General features: G+C 47.3%; 1 protein-coding gene and 1 long non-coding RNA gene across 2 annotated transcripts in view; one reads left to right on the top strand and one right to left on the bottom strand.

Moving 5' to 3' along the window:
* ITGB5 (integrin subunit beta 5) overlaps positions 1-17,205 on the top strand; it is a 145,819-nt gene that overhangs the window by 38,716 nt on the left and 89,898 nt on the right. The window contains exons 4-5 of the mRNA XM_066347889.1: positions 5,204-5,453; positions 15,274-15,442. Coding sequence (XP_066203986.1) covers positions 5,204-5,453; positions 15,274-15,442 — 419 coding nt within the window. The remainder of the gene's footprint in view (positions 1-5,203; positions 5,454-15,273; positions 15,443-17,205) is intronic.
* Positions 7,400-9,711, bottom strand: LOC136380096 (uncharacterized). Its single transcript, XR_010746841.1, has 2 exons — positions 8,564-9,711; positions 7,400-7,896 (listed from the first exon to the last, which is right to left on the bottom strand). It is a non-coding gene; the product is annotated as an uncharacterized lncRNA (long non-coding RNA).

Raw genomic sequence — 17,205 nt, 5'->3', positions numbered from 1 at the left:
TATTGCTTCTGCCACCCAGACTGACAATGCACACACTTAAAAAGACTTGACGCTGGATGGATAAGAGGTTTGCTATAGACTGAATGTTTGTATCCCCACCAGCGTTCATAAATTGAAATCTTAACCCCTGATCTGATAGCATTAGGAGGTGGGGCCGTGGGACCTTTGAGAGGTGATTAAGTCAGGAGGTAGAGCCCTAATGAATGAAGTTAGTACTGAAATAAGAAAAACAAGGCCTGGCTGGATAGCTCGGTTGGTTAGAGCATTGTCTGGATATTCAGAGGTTGCCAGTTTGATCCCCATCAAGACACATATAGGAACAAATCCATGTTCCTTTCTCTCTCTCTCCCTTCCTCTCTCTCTCAAATCAATCAGGAAATTAAAAACAAAAACAAGCCTGACCTGTGGAGGCGCAGTGGATAAAGCGTCAAGCTGGAATGCTGAGGTTGCTGGTTTGAAACCCTGAGCTTGCCCATTTAAGGCACAATACGACAAGTAACCAAGTAACAACTAAAGTGAAGCAACTATGAGTTGATACTGCCCCACCTTTCCTCTCTCTGTAAAATCAATGAAAAACAACAACAACAAAAGTCCCGGAGAGCCCCGGCCCCTTCTGCCATGTAAGGACATAGCAAGAGCCGGCAGTCTAACTGGAAGAGGGCTCTCACCAGAGCTCTACCATGCTGGCCTGGGCTCCCAGCCTTCATAACTGTGGGAACTAAATAGCCCTAGTTTATAAGTCACCCGATGGCACTTGTTACGGCAGCCCGAGCTGTCCACCCGAGCTGTCCAAGTCAGGGTTATTTTCAAGGAAACGAGGAACACTGGGCCCTGATGCAGACACTGTGGAGGTCAGTCATGGTTCCACCTGTCGAGAGTCAGAATTCTGAGGTGGGGCCGGAGGGGCAGCATAGCAGCCTTGTTCTGGACCAGTGAGGCAATTCTTTGGTTCTGGGTATGGGTTTAATTCTGAGATACTGGCACCTTCTGCTGCAGTGAATAGAAGAGCGGCAGCTAAAGCCTGGATTCCCTGTTCAGCTATAGCCCTTTGTAATGTAGCTGATTTTATGTTTCCATTCTTTCAGTGTCTAGGCAAGAGTAATTCTTAGGCATCAAAACTGTTCGCATTTCTTTGAGGATGATAAGAGTCTTTATCTGTTGACATATTACTTTGCCTTAACACCTGAAAAAAAAATACAATTCTTGAGGTAACTAGAAATTCTTGCTCGAGTTCTCTACCTTCACTCTCCAGAAATGTTTGTCATCTCATACATGTCCCTATGGAAGAAAGCTAATGTTTCACTTTCTATTGAAGGGAGGGCGGAGAGAGCCAAGCTTTGAAGAGAGTCCACTGTGGGTGGAATGCTAGTTGACGCCCGATTATAGTGAGGAAACCTCCAGTTACACACTGAGCAGTGTCAGGAATTCTGTGCAAATCCAGTTGGAGCTGGTGCTTTGGAAACAGGAAAAACCAGAAGGCCATGAGAGGGGCTGCGTGCAGCAGTTTCACCCACACAGGTGCAAGGTGATCAGCTTTTCTTTTGAGTTTGCTTTACCCTATTTCTCTGATCGTGCGGCTGGCCCGGAAGTGTGGATTACGTGGGATGTCCCCAGGGAGAAGGGGCAGCCACACAGGTAGGCGAGCCTGAGCCTGCAGGGTCTTAGGTGGAGAAGAGGGAGGAGGGGCCGCGTGGGCTGGATGGTGTCGCCAGAGCAGGCACAGACGCTGCACCCACAGTGTAGCGGAGCAGGCATCGATAGCCTGCTCAACACAGCGGAGTTGGTGACTGGTATAAAGCCAAGGTGGTGCAGGACTGGGCAGCTGGATGTTTTGTTGGAGTGTGACTGAGTGTGCGTGTTTCTGGACGCATGCCCTAAAGATGGTGAAGTGCCCCAGACCTCGCCTCAGCAGAGAGCACCTCGCACGCAGCAGCGGCTCCGTCAGTTTGCTAACCTTGGAGGCCACCCTCGCTGGGGAGTTGTATATTGCAGCTTAACTCCCACACTCAGAACGGGCCCAGGAATGTCAGTCCCTTTAAAATCTGCTGACAGAACATTCCATTATTGCCAAGGCCCACTGAGGAGTTTGTAGCATTGAAAATCAGGCACAGTTGAGGTTGCAGCAAACCCTCATTCCTTTCTGGAAAACTGGAGAAATATGTTCTTTTAGCAATTGCAGCCTTCCTGTCCTGTGGGTGCACACGTTTTCTTAGTGATTGATTTCTCTTAGAATTTAATGCCGAGAGATTTCTCACTTCAGAGCAGATACCCACTGAGCACACAGAGACCTATATATCACATCTTGTTTCCCTCTTTACCTTCACGTCTGGAAAGTTTGGAGTTAAATTTAATGCCCAAGGCTGTCCTCTTTCATACTCAAGTTCCTGGCAGAATTTTCTGTTTCTCTTTTTATCCCTTCAGGAAATTATTTAAATAGTTGTCTTTGGGGGAACTGAGGCTGGAGTTCTCCTTGAGCAGAAGCGTTTGTATGGTGTTTGTTACATTGTCTCCTTTAATCCCCGCAATAACTGACATCCTTCCGTTTTTCTAATCCAGACACTGAGCAGCAAATTTAAAAAGCCTGAGGTATCCAAGTCTTTGGTGACAAGGTCTGGATTCCAACCTAGCTCCCCTTGTCCAAGGCTAGTGTCCACGTCCCTCCCATGGTGGCTCCCTGAATCCAAACTAGGTCCCCGTTTCCTGGTTTTAAAGTGCTCATTTGTTAATTATGTGTAATCCACAAAAGGGTGAAAGCGGATTGTGGATGAAGGAAGGTGGAGCTGGGAACGTGGGGGAAGGGCACAGGAGACAAAATGCAGAAGGTTCTGTAGCAAGGTCATGGGATTAGACAGACGGGACAAGATCACAGGCTCTGGCCACTTGGGATCTGTGGTCAGCCTGTGCAAAGACCACAGAGGGCCCCCCCACCAAGGTCTCCCTCCCTCTCTTCCCTCCCCCACTGAGATGTAGCATCCAAGACTGGGAGCAGCCCTGCTCTGTCTGCCTGACGGGAACCAGAGACAGATATTGAAGCAGTTCGGAATTCATTCAGGAAGAAATCTTAAACACTCCTCCATTTGAGTCAGACTCTGATGTTTTTTTCTGAAATAGGCTTATACCAACAGGCAACCAAAACTCCATCAATCTTGAGACACCTAGATCAGTACATGCAAAGACAAGTCAGAGAAAACAGGTACAACACTGTTATTAGGGCTGCAAAGAGTAATTATAATACTCCATTTCTGCAAGCTTTTGCTGCTTACAAAACACTTCTCTCCCGTGTGAGTGCTTTATAACCTTCATCAGTGCTGTGTTGTTACTATTTTTATTTTATATTTAAGGAAATTGAGGCTCAGGTTGCATGCCTAAGTGAGGTACAGAGATGGAAGTTGGACTGAAATCTTTTGATCATTTGATTCTTTATGGTTTAATTAATGAAGTAAGTCTTATTTGGGGTGGGAGGAGGAGAGTAGCCGGAGGATTGGGTTCCCTTTCCTGCAAGTTCGAGAAGGCTTCAGCTTGCTGGTTGTCAGCTGGTGGTGCAAGATTGGTTTCTCTGAGATGCGATGCAGGCAGATCAGGCGTGGGCCCCCTGGACAGGCCGCTGTCGCTCTTCACCTCTGAACACAGAGCACGTCCAGATTTCAAACGCATGTGGACAGTTCTACCGGAAGAGTTCAGGAACATCTCTCGGTGCCTCTGAAGGACAGATCAGCCCGAGGGCAGACTGAGTTAATTACCCGGTATGATTTGCTTCCTGATATTGGATCTAAACCATATGTTTTTAGCGATTATAAATGATTTAGGATCATTTTCCTGCTGTGAGTCCTCCAGGTAGTGAGCTGACTTGGGTCTTTCTGGACACCCTGGGGGCAGGGGGGGTTGCAGAGGCCCATGCCTCCCAGGTGCTGGCTCTCCTCTTAGATCTTTGCTCTGAGCTAACTCCCCCTTCCTCTGTCTGTTCACTATTTTACCATAAAACTAAAAATGATTTGCTTTTCCTTATAGCCGGCAGACAAATCTAGTAGTGTGTTGTTCTTCCTTTCCTTTTTTCCCGTTGGATGGGGAGAGAGTTGGGAATCTGTCATTCTGTATTCACACACAGACTTTCTGATGACGATTATTTGTGTCTGTGATGTTCTGAAACATCAAGTGCAGGGGTTCCCTGGGTCACGACAGGCTCGACCTATGACGTTTTGAGTTTACAACGCGCACTCCCATAAAAACTTTTAAAAATGGAGATGTAAGTGTTTTGGTTTACGCCATTAGCATCGTACTTATGGACTACGTGGGCGAACTAGTTTGGTTGTGTGTGACGGAAGCACACGCAGTACAGTGCACAGTGCAGTGTGTTTATGTCCTTCTCCTTTTTCTGTGGCTTAGCTGTGTCTCTGTGTTCCAGATCCAGACGATGATTTCACAGCTGTGCTAGGATAGGTAAGGGACTTAGGCTAGGGTGTGTTTTGACACCAAAATTCAGGTTACATCACTGTCGTAGGAATGAAAGAAACTATGTCGTAACCCAAGGACCCCCCTATATCCCCAAGAACTAAATACTTAGTCTTCCATGACGAAGTAACTGAGCTAAAGCAGACCCTAGAACTAAACACTATTGCTTGCTGACTTGCTAGAGGCATAGAACTAGGCGTCATGGTTCAAGCGTGGGGCTGTTTTAAGCACAGTCTCTGTGTCCCGCCTCCATTGCCTTGTCATCTCTCTCTTCCCCACCTCACTCATGTCAGTACGCTTTTGTTAATTTTATCCCCATTTTCTGCCTTATATACACCTTTGTAGTCTCCTCCTGGCCACATTCCCACCTTGGCCGGTCCTTTCTTTGAAGTTGGTGTGTGGTTGGTGGGCTACTCTCACCCAGTTTGTGTCCACGGAGTTGTGTGGTTCACTGTCTGCCAGTTAGCCAAGTGTCCTTTTTGCTGAGCAAACAGAACACCACTAAGGAGACTGGTTGTTAAAGAGTTTCCTTAAAAATGCTGAGCCAGGTGTTTGAATGAAGAACCCAGAGCTTCCTCCTCAGCACCCATATTCCCTTCTGTCACTCTACTTCCAAGAAAAATATTTCTTCAGAGGTGCACAGTCTCTAGAGACAAGTAACTGGGTGACCAGCTTTGAAAGCAAAATTTATTCCTCCCCCCCCCTCCATCAAACTGGATGAGCTCTAACGTGCTCGGCCTCTCTGTTGGCACAGGTGACAAGACTACCTTCCAGCTGCAGGTTCGACAAGTGGAGGATTATCCTGTGGACTTGTACTACCTGATGGACCTCTCCCTGTCCATGAAGGATGACCTGGACAACATCCGGAACCTGGGGACCAAGCTCGCTGAGGAGATGAGGAAGCTCACCAGTAACTTTCGATTGGGTTTTGGGTCTTTTGTAGACAAAAACATCTCTCCTTTTTCCTACACTGCACCGATGTACCAAACCAATCCTTGCACTGGGTAAGTGACCAGCTTTCCTTTGTTTGCGTATTTAAGGTGGGAGAATGGAGTAGCAGGAGAACTTAGCATAAAGACAGGCCTGGGGGGCATATTTAGGAACGGGAAACTGGGTTGAGGTGTTTAATTTGATTCAGGATGACCCAGTTTTGTCCTCCCCCTTTGGGTGAATAGTGAACTGTCACTAGGTTGCGTATAGATGTAGTGATCGTAGCTCGTCTGTTTTCCTGTCTGCCTGACAGGGTCTCTCTGCTACATTAATAAATTTTGGCAAATGTTTTTAGGAAGTGATGGGCCCAGGTGATTAGGGAGAGAACAGACAGAACAATTTAAACTTTCTCCTCATTTGGAGTGACTGAGGTGCTTGGGATAAGTGAATTTAAAAGCCAACCCTATTTATATAAACTTACTTTGACAAAACAAAATGGAAACCCTGTCTTTTAAAGGTAAGATTTTCCAACATAAGTACTCGAATTAGAAAATACTTGACACGGCCTAACCAGTGGTGGTGCAATGGATAGAGCATTCACCTGGAACACTGAGGTCCCAGGTTCAAAACCCAGAGGTTGCTGGCTTGAGCACAAGCTCATCCAGCTTGAGCACGATCATCGAAATGATTGCTGGCTTGAGTAGGGGTCACAGGCTTGGTTTGGCCAGTCAAGGCACATAAGAGAAGCAATCAGTGAACAACTAAAGTGACACAACCATGAGTTGATGCTTTTCCTCTCTCTCCCTGTCTCTCTCTCTCACTAAAACAAACAAACAAAAAAAAAAAAAACTGAAGAAAAAATAATTGACACATTATTAGAGAACAGAAGTTTATAACTGCTGCAACAAATAAATCCAAAATATATAATGGCTCAAACTTGATGGAAGTTTATTTCTGCTTGCCTAAACGCAAATCGGTCTCCCAGTCAGTGGAAACCTCTCCTCCAAGCCATTGTCAGGGACCCCAACTCCACCATCTTCCACATGTGGCTGCTAAGGTCATCATGCCTGGAGGATTGTTTATAGGAGGATCTTATGATCCAGGACTCAGTGGCTGTTGGGCAAATGAGTTTGTAAAATTTGTATTTTTTTAGTTTGCTCACTTTTATTGTTAAAAATGGTGCTGGGCAGCACCAGGTATGTGATCTGTGCAATTGCGAATTACCTTCCGGCTTGGGAAGGGCCGTTGTCTGCTAATGTGTGCTGGAGGAGAGAGAAGCCAAAATGGCAGGGAAAGAGAGAGAAGCCAGTTTTGCAGAGTAAGAAGCCATGTTGGCAGATGGGGAACCAGAGGTGAGGGGCTTTTGAGACTGGTGAGGCCTTTGATTCTAGGAGGAACTGGAGAAGATTCTCCTGGTTGTGGCATCGGATAATGTGTCAGTGGTTTTGTGAGCTCTGAATGAGTGAAGAGGGAAGTGTTTTTCCCTGTGTGTTTTTGTCAGCCAGTGCGAGACTTGAATAAAGGAATGGCCCACCATTGTTTCACTCCACTGTTTCTTTACCGTCTGCCCGGATCCAATGTGAACCTGCATGTGCATGGCCAAGGCGGCGGTGGCTACTGGCCTTACAGTGAGTGGTCTTTGCCTCTTCTGCTCCTGCGTTCTAGTCTAAAGATCAAGGTTCTAGTAAGGAGGCTGGAAACTGGCTTAGCCGTGCCCAGGAAGGCAAGGAAGCGGGATTGGTGAACAAATCTCTGCCATGGTGTACATGTGTGGGGGGGATGGAGTACCACAGCCACCAACGCCCCAACACACCTCTGTGAGGGTGGTTTGTTTCTTTCGTAGCCTTTCGAGTATTGCTGTAAATGTCGGGATTGTGCAGTATGCCTACAATGAGTGCTAACTCCCAACTTTTTCTTGCCTCATCTCCACATTCAACTTTAGTTATGTTTTTGGGACGTCACTGAATAAGGAATATAGCTAAGATTTAAATTCTTACCAAGCATCAAGCACCATAATAAGTACTTTACATGGATTATTTTATTTAATCTCATGATCTTTTGAGGTCTGTAAGGTAGATGTGTCCAGATTTTAAAGATGAGGAAAATGAGGCTTAGAATAAGAAAACTTACCAACAATTACACAAATAGTAAGGGGTGGACCTGGGATATGAATCAAGACAAATGACTTCCAGAGTCCGCCTGTCCATTAATATAATGCTTTTTTCCTTCTCATCCAAATCCCACTACAACACACACACACTTTACCTGCATTTAAGTAATAATGCCCATTGCAAACCACCCCGCCCTCTAGATGCTGACCTGAGAGTCTGTCGGCCTGCCGCAGTAACGGACAGCCCGCAGGTCTCGGCGGCTCACTCAGTGAAAGTTTCTTTCCTGCGCCTATGAATCTGATGAGAGTTGGACTGCTTTCCAGCCCGGCTCTCCTGCAAGGGGTGACTCCGGGATCCAGGCTCTTTCCGTGCAGTCCTTTTCGAGTCTTGATGTCCGAGGCCGCCCCTAGGGGAAGAGAGCTATTCTGAAACCCCAAGCTTGCCTGACCTGTGGTGGCGCAGTGGATAAAGCGTCGACCTGGAAATGCTGAGGTTGCCGGTTCAAAACCCTGGGCTTGCCTGGTCAAGGCACATATGGGAGTTGATGCTTCTAGCTCCTCCCCCCTTCTCTCTCTCTCTCTCTCTCCTCTCTCTCCCTCTCTGTTTCCTCTCTCCCTCTCTCTCTCTCCTTTCTAAAAATGAATAAATAAATTAAAAAAATGAAAAATGAAACCCCAAGCCTGTAGCACCCCGACTCATCCTTGGCAGCCCAGCAGCTCCCAGCTCCGGGCCGAGCTGGGTGGTAGAGGTGAGGTGGTGTCTATGGTGATGGTATATGTTTCCTCTGAGTCCTTCCTGATTCTTCTGCCTGCTTTCCTGGAAGGTAATTTAGTACTTCCTCCGTGGTTGGGAACTGAGTGGTGGAGAAAACAGTAAGATAAGAAAAGGTTTTAGATGCAAATGAGATTCTGAGCTCCCTAACTGTGAAGAAGCTCTAGGTGTCATCATTTGCGGGGTTTAGCCTCCCCCTGGCTACAGGTAGCTGTGGACATTATTACCCTGGTCCTGTCTCCAAGGCTCTTGTCTTTGGAGGCCCATGCCAAATGTCCTATTGTTGAAATGCTGCTACTTACCAGGAAAACCAGCATCTTAATCAAAACTGTCTTCAATTCATCCAGAAGAGTAATTCTGTCTGCTTCTTTTCACCCCTGCCCTCTGATTGGGCCCTGTCTCCAGAGAAACAAGGTGTGTTTCCAGTTTCCTACTTCGGTGGGCCATCGCTCACTGTGAGACGCTAGACTGGAGCTGGCAGAGGAGGAAGGCCTGCCTCTGGGCACTCAGCATTTGAATTCAGGTTATTGCACACTACTTATTCAGGGCTCCTTTTCTAAGCCCTCGAAGGCAGAGCCAACTGCAGACAGTAAAAGGCTTGACAGTGAGTACAAGGCACACTGAAAAGCTGTTTGTAAGACAGGAAATCTAGTGAAGAATGGGAGTTTTGAAGGAAACATCATGCCTAAGTTATGCAAATCTATCTTTTCCAAGCTGGGCAATAATACATTGGGAAGTCGCTCTTTGGCTCAGCGCGTGGGCTGAGATTTCTCTCCCCTGTCTAAGCGGTGGAACCTGTGCAGTGTCCTGGGTGTCCTGGGGCTGCCCCACGGCTCCCGGGGGAAGCAGAGTGAGTACTCTGGCTGTTCCCACGCCCGATCCTGCCTGTGCATAAGCTTTGTCTGCCTTTCTGAGTTTTAATGGCGCTGTGCAGGAGTTACCAACGTTTAAAAAATAGATTTAACCATGAAGAACCAGGATTCCTAGCTTTTCTTGAAAAATGGGAAGGTCTGGTAAATCCAGGCTTATGCCACTTGCCGTTTGGCTCTAGGTCCCCACCACTCCCTCCTGCTCAGGCGGCCAGCTTCCCTGGCCTATGCTCCATGCCTGGCTCCTAGGCGTTGTGATCCTTGTCTATTCTTTTTCTTCAGCAGATGCGGAGAGAAAAATTCCAGGGCTCTTCTCCAGCTGCTGTGGCATCTTCAGTGAGATGTTTCTCCCCTGGGGTGCAGGAGCAGCAGAAGCAGCCTCAGGAAGTTGTGGGGGCTGGGGGGCTCAGGAGAGGTGACTTAACCACCCGAGCAGGATATCTCAGCAAAAAGAGAGTCAGTTTTCATGGGGCCGTCCTGAGGTTTGTCCCTCCTTCTGCTCCAGATGTTTCTGCCAAAGGATCAAAATCCTACACTCTTTCCTGCCCATCTTAGAGCGCACCAGGAATGCCAGGACTGAAGTAGGCAGTACCAGGGCTGCGTAGGAGAAAAAGGATGTAGAGTAATCTAATCATCAGATTAAAGAACTGTTTAGTTGCTATTCTGAGTAATCCGATTAGTATCCCTGGGAAGAGTCACATGATATTCACTTATTTGAAGGATTAATGCAGCATGTTATTTCTGATTTTGAGCACCTTTCCTTTTGTTAAAGGTATTGGGCTCTTGAAAAATACAGGTCATGTCTCATCTATATGTGGAATCTAAAAAAGCCGAACTCATACAAACAGAGAATAGAGTGGTGGTTGCCAGAGGCTGGGAGGTGGGGGAGGGGGAAATGGGGAGATGTTGGTGGAAGGGCGCCAGCCTCCAGTTATAAGATGAGTATGTTCTGGGATGTGATGTACATACAGCGTGGGAGTGATCATTAACAATAACACAGTTGACATATATACTTTAAAAAAATTTTTTTAAAATTGATTTTAGAGAGAAGGGAAGGGAGAGAGAGAGAGAAGCATCAGTTTGTTGTTCTACTTATTTATGCATTTATTGGTTGATTCTTGTATGTGCCCTGACTGGGGATGGAACCTGCAACCTTGGTGTATCTGGTTGATGCTCTAACCAACTGAGCTACCTGACCAGGGCTTATATTTGTATATTTGAAAGTTGTTAGGAGAGTAAATCTTTTAAATGTTCTCACCATACACCCAAAAACTGGGAATACTTGGTGGTCTGCTCCTTTAATCAGAGAATACATCCTTATTCTTTAAATTCTCAGATAGTCTCTCTGATTCCTCTCTTCTGTTCTCTCCATTTTCTAACCCTGTTGGGTGTATGTTGGAGTTTCTCATTCTAAATTTCGTGTTTTTCAGTTTTTCTCCCATAATTTCTCCCTCTTTTTTCTTTTTCCTCCCTAAACTGAATAAAAAAAACTTCTTCCAGTTTACCACTTTGTTCTTCAGTTGTATAATTCATACACTGAAGTTTTATTTTGGAAATTTTGTGACTGTTTTTTATTTGGTTCTTTTTCAGACCTTTTGTTTTTTATATTACTTTTTTTTTCATAGCCTTTCTAACTTTTTCTCTCCCTAATAATATCCTGTCCTGCTTGTTGGTATTTTATCTTCCTCTCCTTGAGTGTTTTAAATATCCTGGTTTTAAAGAAATAACTCCTGTTATTTCTGTCCCTTGAACTGCAGAGCCCTCCGTTCACTGGATTTGCTCACACTCCTTGGTGGTGGCGTGTTTCTCCTGGGGTCTGTAACATCTCCCCTTCGTCAGAGGGTCAGGCTCCGGGAGTGCTGCCACCCTGCAGGGTGGGTTCTATGTTTGCTGCCACCAGGATCCTCTGGTTATCACTGGGACTAGTTTCCTTGTTCATTTCCTAGTTGGGGGTTCTTTCACCATAAAAGCAGTAAGCAGTGCGTTCTGACTTTCTCGAGCCTGGAGCTGCAATTTTTATGGGTGATTCATCTCACTCTTGGCCCAGAGGGGATGTTCCCTCTTTCCCAGGCCAGGGGCTGGAATTTTTCTGCTTTTGACTTTAGTGACAGGGTAGCGAGCTCCTCATAGCCCTCTGCTTCCCCGTTCCTGTGCTTGGCCTTGCACAGGCCTGGGACTCATCACTGTCCCCGTTAGAGGCCTGCCCCAAGCCCCTGCGACCTCTGTCAGGGCCTGACCCGCGGGGAGCTCTCTGGACTGAGCACCTGCTCACTTCTACCTCCTCTTTCACATCCATTCAATTGTTGGATGGTTTCTTCTTTGTTTCTGACACCTGAGATTTCTCTGCTAGGCTTCTAGTGTTGCCTACGTATGAACATTTTAAAAAAATTCTTTACCCAGAAGTTCTCTGTGATTAGAGTAAGAGAAGAGCTCTTTCCCTGTCAGCTCGATGACCCCAGTGTTGTCCAAAAGCATTAGATTGTTTTCTGGTGTGCCTGGATCTAGTGTCTTCAACTTGGATTTCTTTTTTCTTTTTTCTTTTTTTTTGTATTTTTCTTAAGTTGGAAACGGGGAGGCAGTCAGAGAGACTCCCGCATGCGCCCGACCGGGATCCACCCGGCATGCCCACCAGGGGGCGATGCTCTGCCCATCTGGGGCGTCGCTCTGTTGCAATCAGAGCCATTCTAGCGCCTGAGGCAGAGGCCACAGAGCCACCCCCAGCGCCAGGGCCATCTTTGCTCCAGTGGAGCCTCGGCTGCGGGAGGGGAAGAGAGAGACAGAGAGGAGGGAGAGGGGGAGGGGTGGAGAAGCAGATGGGCGCTTCTCCTGTGTGCCCTGGCCAGGAATCGAACCCGGGACCCCTGCACGCCAGGCCGACGCTCTACCACTGAGCCAACCGGCCAGGGCCTGGATTTATTTTCTATATGTACATGCTCCCTGGGCTCTTTAAGTGTATATATTTTATTTAACTTACTGCTTCATAATCCTTAATTTAGTAACCCCTGTCCATGGCCCTATACTAGGGGCCCTGGGACACAGACACAGGGTGGAGGTGGGGGCATTTCCTGGCATGAGACCCCCAAACCCCTAGATTTTCAGCTCACTCAGACAGCTTTTCCAGGGGTTAAATTAAATTAGGCACAGGTGATGTGATAGTCCAGTGACTGTGGAGATGAATCAACAGGGTCTGTTTTTCTCTAAGAGGTGAGTCTAATTTGGTTATAATAGATTCTCTATAATGAAAGCTTCTCTCTGGCAAATACATTTTCTAGTTACTAATTATATAATAGTAACTCTGCATAGTAAACATTTATCTACAGTTGACCCTTGAATGACACAGGCTTGAACTGCTCAGGTCCACTACATGCAGACAGACTTCTGCATACACCCTGACAGGGATCCATCTGGCAACCCTCATCTGGGGCCGATGCTCTGCCCATCTGGGGCCATGCTTGTAACTGAGCTATTTTTAGCACCTGAGGGAGCCTTCCTTAGCACCTGGGGCCTATGAGCTTGAACTAATCAAACCATGGCTGTGGGAAATGGGGGAAAGAGAGAAAGAGAGAAACAGAGAGATGTGGGGGGGGAGGGAGAGGGGTGGAGAAACAGATAGTTGCTCCTCCTGTGTGCCCTGACTGGGACTCAAACCCAGGACTTCCACATGCCAGGCCAATGCTCTACCACTGAGCAACCAGCCAGGGCCAGGTGCAGATTTTTTTCAATAAAAAAGTAAGTACGTTACTGTAAATGCATTTTCTCTTTATGATTTTCTTAATAACATTTTCTTTCCTCTAGCTTTCTTTATTGTAAGAATACAGAATATAATACATATAACATACAAAATCTGTGTTGATTGACAGTTTATGTTATTGGTAAGGCTTCCAGTCAACAGTAGGCTATTAGTAGTTAAGTTTTGGGGGAGTCAAAAGTTGTATGCAGATTTTCACCTGCATGGGGTGGGGGGTAGTTAGTGTGTTAGCGCCCCTAACCCCTGTATTGTTCAAAGATCAACTGTAAAAAAAAAACCCAAAAAACCCCCCAAAAACCAAAGATCAACTGTACATGTTGCTATTTGCAGGGATGAAGGAGAAAAGGTAAAAAGTACTGAACTAATTTAGCTGAGCTTTCCACAGCTCTTTGGTTTTCTCACTGAACGGCTGCTGTTATTCCAGTCCTCATCCCCCTTCCCTCAGCCACCCTCTTCCCCACACCAGTCAGCACATACCTGACGTCCTAAATCATGGGCCAGCACGCCCCAGGGGAGTAGCTGTGTAAAGGAACGAACAGAGGGAAGCGAGCGTTTGTGTGTATTTATTCCCTCCTGGGCCTGTCCATCTGTCAGGGACCCCCCGGCGGGCCCTGAGCTCAGTTCCTTCTGCGGATGGCAGTGCTGTTTCCATGGCCCTTCCTTGCAGGGCCAGATGAGACAGGGATGAGAAGTTTGGCTGGCCCCAGGCACAAGTTATAGAAATCTGGCCCGTTCAAGCGCAAGGTGCAGGTGAAGATCTGGGGGTCGGAAGAGGGAGTGAAAAACAGAAGAAGCAAGTGGGGAAAGCCTGTTGCTGCTGCCTCTGTCTGGGGAGGACCGTGGTCGTTGTGGCACAGGGTTGACTCCATCCAGAGCCTGTCTGGTGCTCGTGACTGGTGGATGGAGCAGGCACGGTCGGTCCCACAGAGAATGGAATGTCCTCTCAGGAATCCCAAGAGCGCCTCTGCAAGAGGAGGCGAGCCTGTCCAGACCTGCTCTGGCAGCCCGCTTCTTGGCTCCTGGCTCCTGGCTCCGTCAGGCAGGACCCCCTAGCAGTTGCTAAGCCTGTTTCCCTACCCAGGCACAGGGCTTGCCTTGAAGTATAAAGGTCTCTCTGTTAGTGTTAGTTTTTTTTATCTTTTGTTCTGAAAGAGAGACTTCCTTAGTGTCCACAGATCTGCATTCTGGTCCAGCCTGCCTTGCCAGCTTCGTCCTAGCCTGTTCTTGCCCTTACTCCCTGCACTGCAGCCCACTGGGCTCCCCTGCCCCCTCCTGCTCTTTTCACTGGCCAGGAAGCTCCTCCCTCTCCCCTTTACCTAGTGTACCATTTGTGAAACAATGTAAGGCCTCCCTTCCCCTTTCATTGGCTGTGTGTCAAGCTGAAACTGCTAGAACTGCAACTGGGATCTGACTTCCTCCAGGAAGGGCCTACTTGGGACCTGCACTGCACACTCAGGATGGGACTGCCCAGTCTTGTACTGATGTTGTGCATTAACCTGCTGTGGGGATGCAGCACTTCCCTCTTCCCAGACCTCCAGAGAGAATTTTCCCATTTGGAGATGGTTGGTTTCTAAATGGCATTTATTGCATCTAGAGGAGTATTTATAAGTAAGAAGCAGAAAGAGTGTCTTCATTCCTGTTGCATTTAGCATCGGCATGTGTGGCAGCGCGTCCTGGTGGTCTCTGAGTGGGCTGACATAAAGGGGTGATGTGATCCTTGGTCACGTGGCAGCAGCCGAGCTGGAGAAGCTGGCCGCGTAGAGCTACTGCTCCTGGTGCCCTTCACTTGATTTTGCCCACCTTCCTCAGCCTCCCCGCAGGGGCCACGGCTCCCAGGCCACTGTCCCGCACATCTTTCAAGGGCGCATCAGGGCTCCTCCACGGTGTCTTCTCTGCTCCCAGTAGCCTACTGTTATCTCTACTTCCTCGCAACCATTTGTCCTTTATAGTCACTTACATTGTATATACTGTCTTATTTTTTTTTTTAAGACTTCCTTTAGGAAATCCTATTTTTTTAAATTGATTTATTGATTTGAGAGACACAGAGAGAAAGAGAGAAGCATGAACTCCTTGTTCCACTTAGTTATTCCATTTAGCTGTGTGCTCATTGATTGCTTCTCATATGTGCTCTGACTGGGGATCAAACCCACGACTTCAGTTGCTGCGATGATGCTTTATCCACTGAGCCATCCAGCCAGGGCATGTATATGCTGTCTTGCCTGCAGTTTAGCAGTTGATGTTTGGTGAGTTAAGACTATACTATTCCTCTTTGTTCCCCCCACTTTGCTGGTCCCAGGGGCACACAGTAGGTGCTGAGTAAATATTCAAGAGTACTTGGTTGTTGAAGATTTAGAGACAGTGATGGGAAAGTGACCCTTTTCCTTTTTCTCTCTAGTTACAAGTTATTCCCAAACTGCGTCCCTTCCTTTGGGTTCCGCCATCTGCTGCCTCTCACAGACCGAGTTGACAGCTTCAATGAGGAAGTTCGGAAACAGAGGGTATCCCGAAACCGCGACGCCCCTGAGGGGGGTTTTGATGCAGTCCTCCAGGCAGCTGTCTGCAAGGTAACTTTCCTCTCTGGTCCTGTCCCTGTGTCTGAGGTCAAGGAGAAGAGCATCAGGGTGGGCGTTGACACTGCCTGCAGGAGATGGCAGATGCTGAGCCACCCCAGCATATGGCTTCCCATCCACTCTTGTATCAGAGGGTGAGCTCAGCGGACCCTGGGGGCAGTCTACAGCAGTCAGCTGGGCCGGAGCTCGGGAATGGATCTGGGCTGGTGTGGATCTCTGTGTCAGGGTGTGGCTGTGTGTGGTGGGATGCTGTCTGTGCCAGGAGACAGCTGTTCTGTGTTTACACATTTGGCTTTTTTGCATTTCTTCAGGGGAGAAAAAAAATAAAAGTGAAGCTAAATGCATGGAAGCTTGTGGAGCTTTCTGGCCCAGTTTTGGTAAACCTTAAATATTGCTCTCCTGGGGACTCCAGCTGAAAAGGAGAAGATTGCACGTCATCTCGGTTGCTTTTCTACTTGTGCTTCTCCCGCTCCTCTGTGATATATGAATCCAGAGGGAGGGCCTAGGCTTAGGTCAGAAATGAACTCATGCTTTGAGAGGTTCAAGTCTCAGCAAAATAGATCATTGGAATGTTGGTAATAACTTATTCTTAAAATAATTTTCTGCTGTCAAAATAACCCAATAACAACAACAAAACATAAAAATCACTCTTGAATTTGCTATCCCAGCGCATACTTTTGAAATTTTTCCATAGTGGTGGTCATCATAAAGCATGTGTAATTGGCAGTGCTTTCTTGAAACTTGAGGCAGACTTGGCAGTAGGGCAGTGGCCGGGGCTGGCGTGTCTGGGGTGGGCTGGGGCAGGAGGTTAGGACTCGGTTTGGAGAACCTGCGAATCATCAGCCGCTGTTCATCCACCGGGTGATAAGTGCTTCATTGCCCAGTTACATGTTTCTGACCCTAGAGAGCCTGTGTGCAGTGAGCCTCCCTCTCTCTCTTCCTCCACCCAGTCCCTGACAGGGTGATAAGAGAGCCATGGCTGTTCTTTCTGAAATAAAATACCGAAATGGTAGACAGAGAGGGAGAAGGGGAAAGATGAACATGGAGAAAGCAAAGCTGTAGTCCTCTCCTTTCTCCCACCGCCGGTCATGCGCGGTGTCCTTGAGGCGCTCTGGAGGGGAAGGTCTCCCAGTGGCCCCTTCCCAGCTGTTGGCCAGAGCCAGACCGTTTGATTCAGAGGTCCCAGTGCTTTGTAGCAGTTTGAGAAAGCCAGATGGAACACAGCTAGAGTATGTTCAGTGCTTAATCTTTCAAATGCATCACAAAATAGACAGTGTATAAATCTGCTTCAGGAAGAAAAATTGTATCTTGACTGGCATTCAGACATTGACTGTTTGAGTGAGGCTTTGTCTTCACAGACATTTCCGCCTAATTCCTCCAGTTGGCAGGGACGAACAGTGCAGGGAAAATATAGGATGCCTCTCTCCCTATCTTGAGAATTTGGTTATCTTTCTTTTGGGGGGGGGGAGAAATCACCTTTAAGGCGTAGGGAAAAGAACCCGGTGACAGGCCTAAGCAGTGTCCAATTATATTAATTCTACTTAATTATATTAAATGCTTAAAGCACAGTGGTCTTTGAGAAGCCATTAGATTTACTCTTGCACCTGAAGAACCTTCTTTGTCATCCCAGATCCATGAAAAGATTCTCTTTGAAGAAAACTTAGTATTTTAAGACTGATTATTTCAGATGTTCTTAAGCTCATTGCCTGAAACTCATGAGTGAATTATTGTTTGTTGAGAGGGACTCTGATACGTAC

Source organism: Saccopteryx leptura, chromosome 8 (assembly GCF_036850995.1).
Source record: "Saccopteryx leptura isolate mSacLep1 chromosome 8, mSacLep1_pri_phased_curated, whole genome shotgun sequence".
Lineage (NCBI taxonomy): Eukaryota > Metazoa > Chordata > Mammalia > Chiroptera > Emballonuridae > Saccopteryx > Saccopteryx leptura.
Note: the sequence above shows the minus strand (reverse complement) of the source record. Positions and strands in the feature narration are given on the sequence as shown.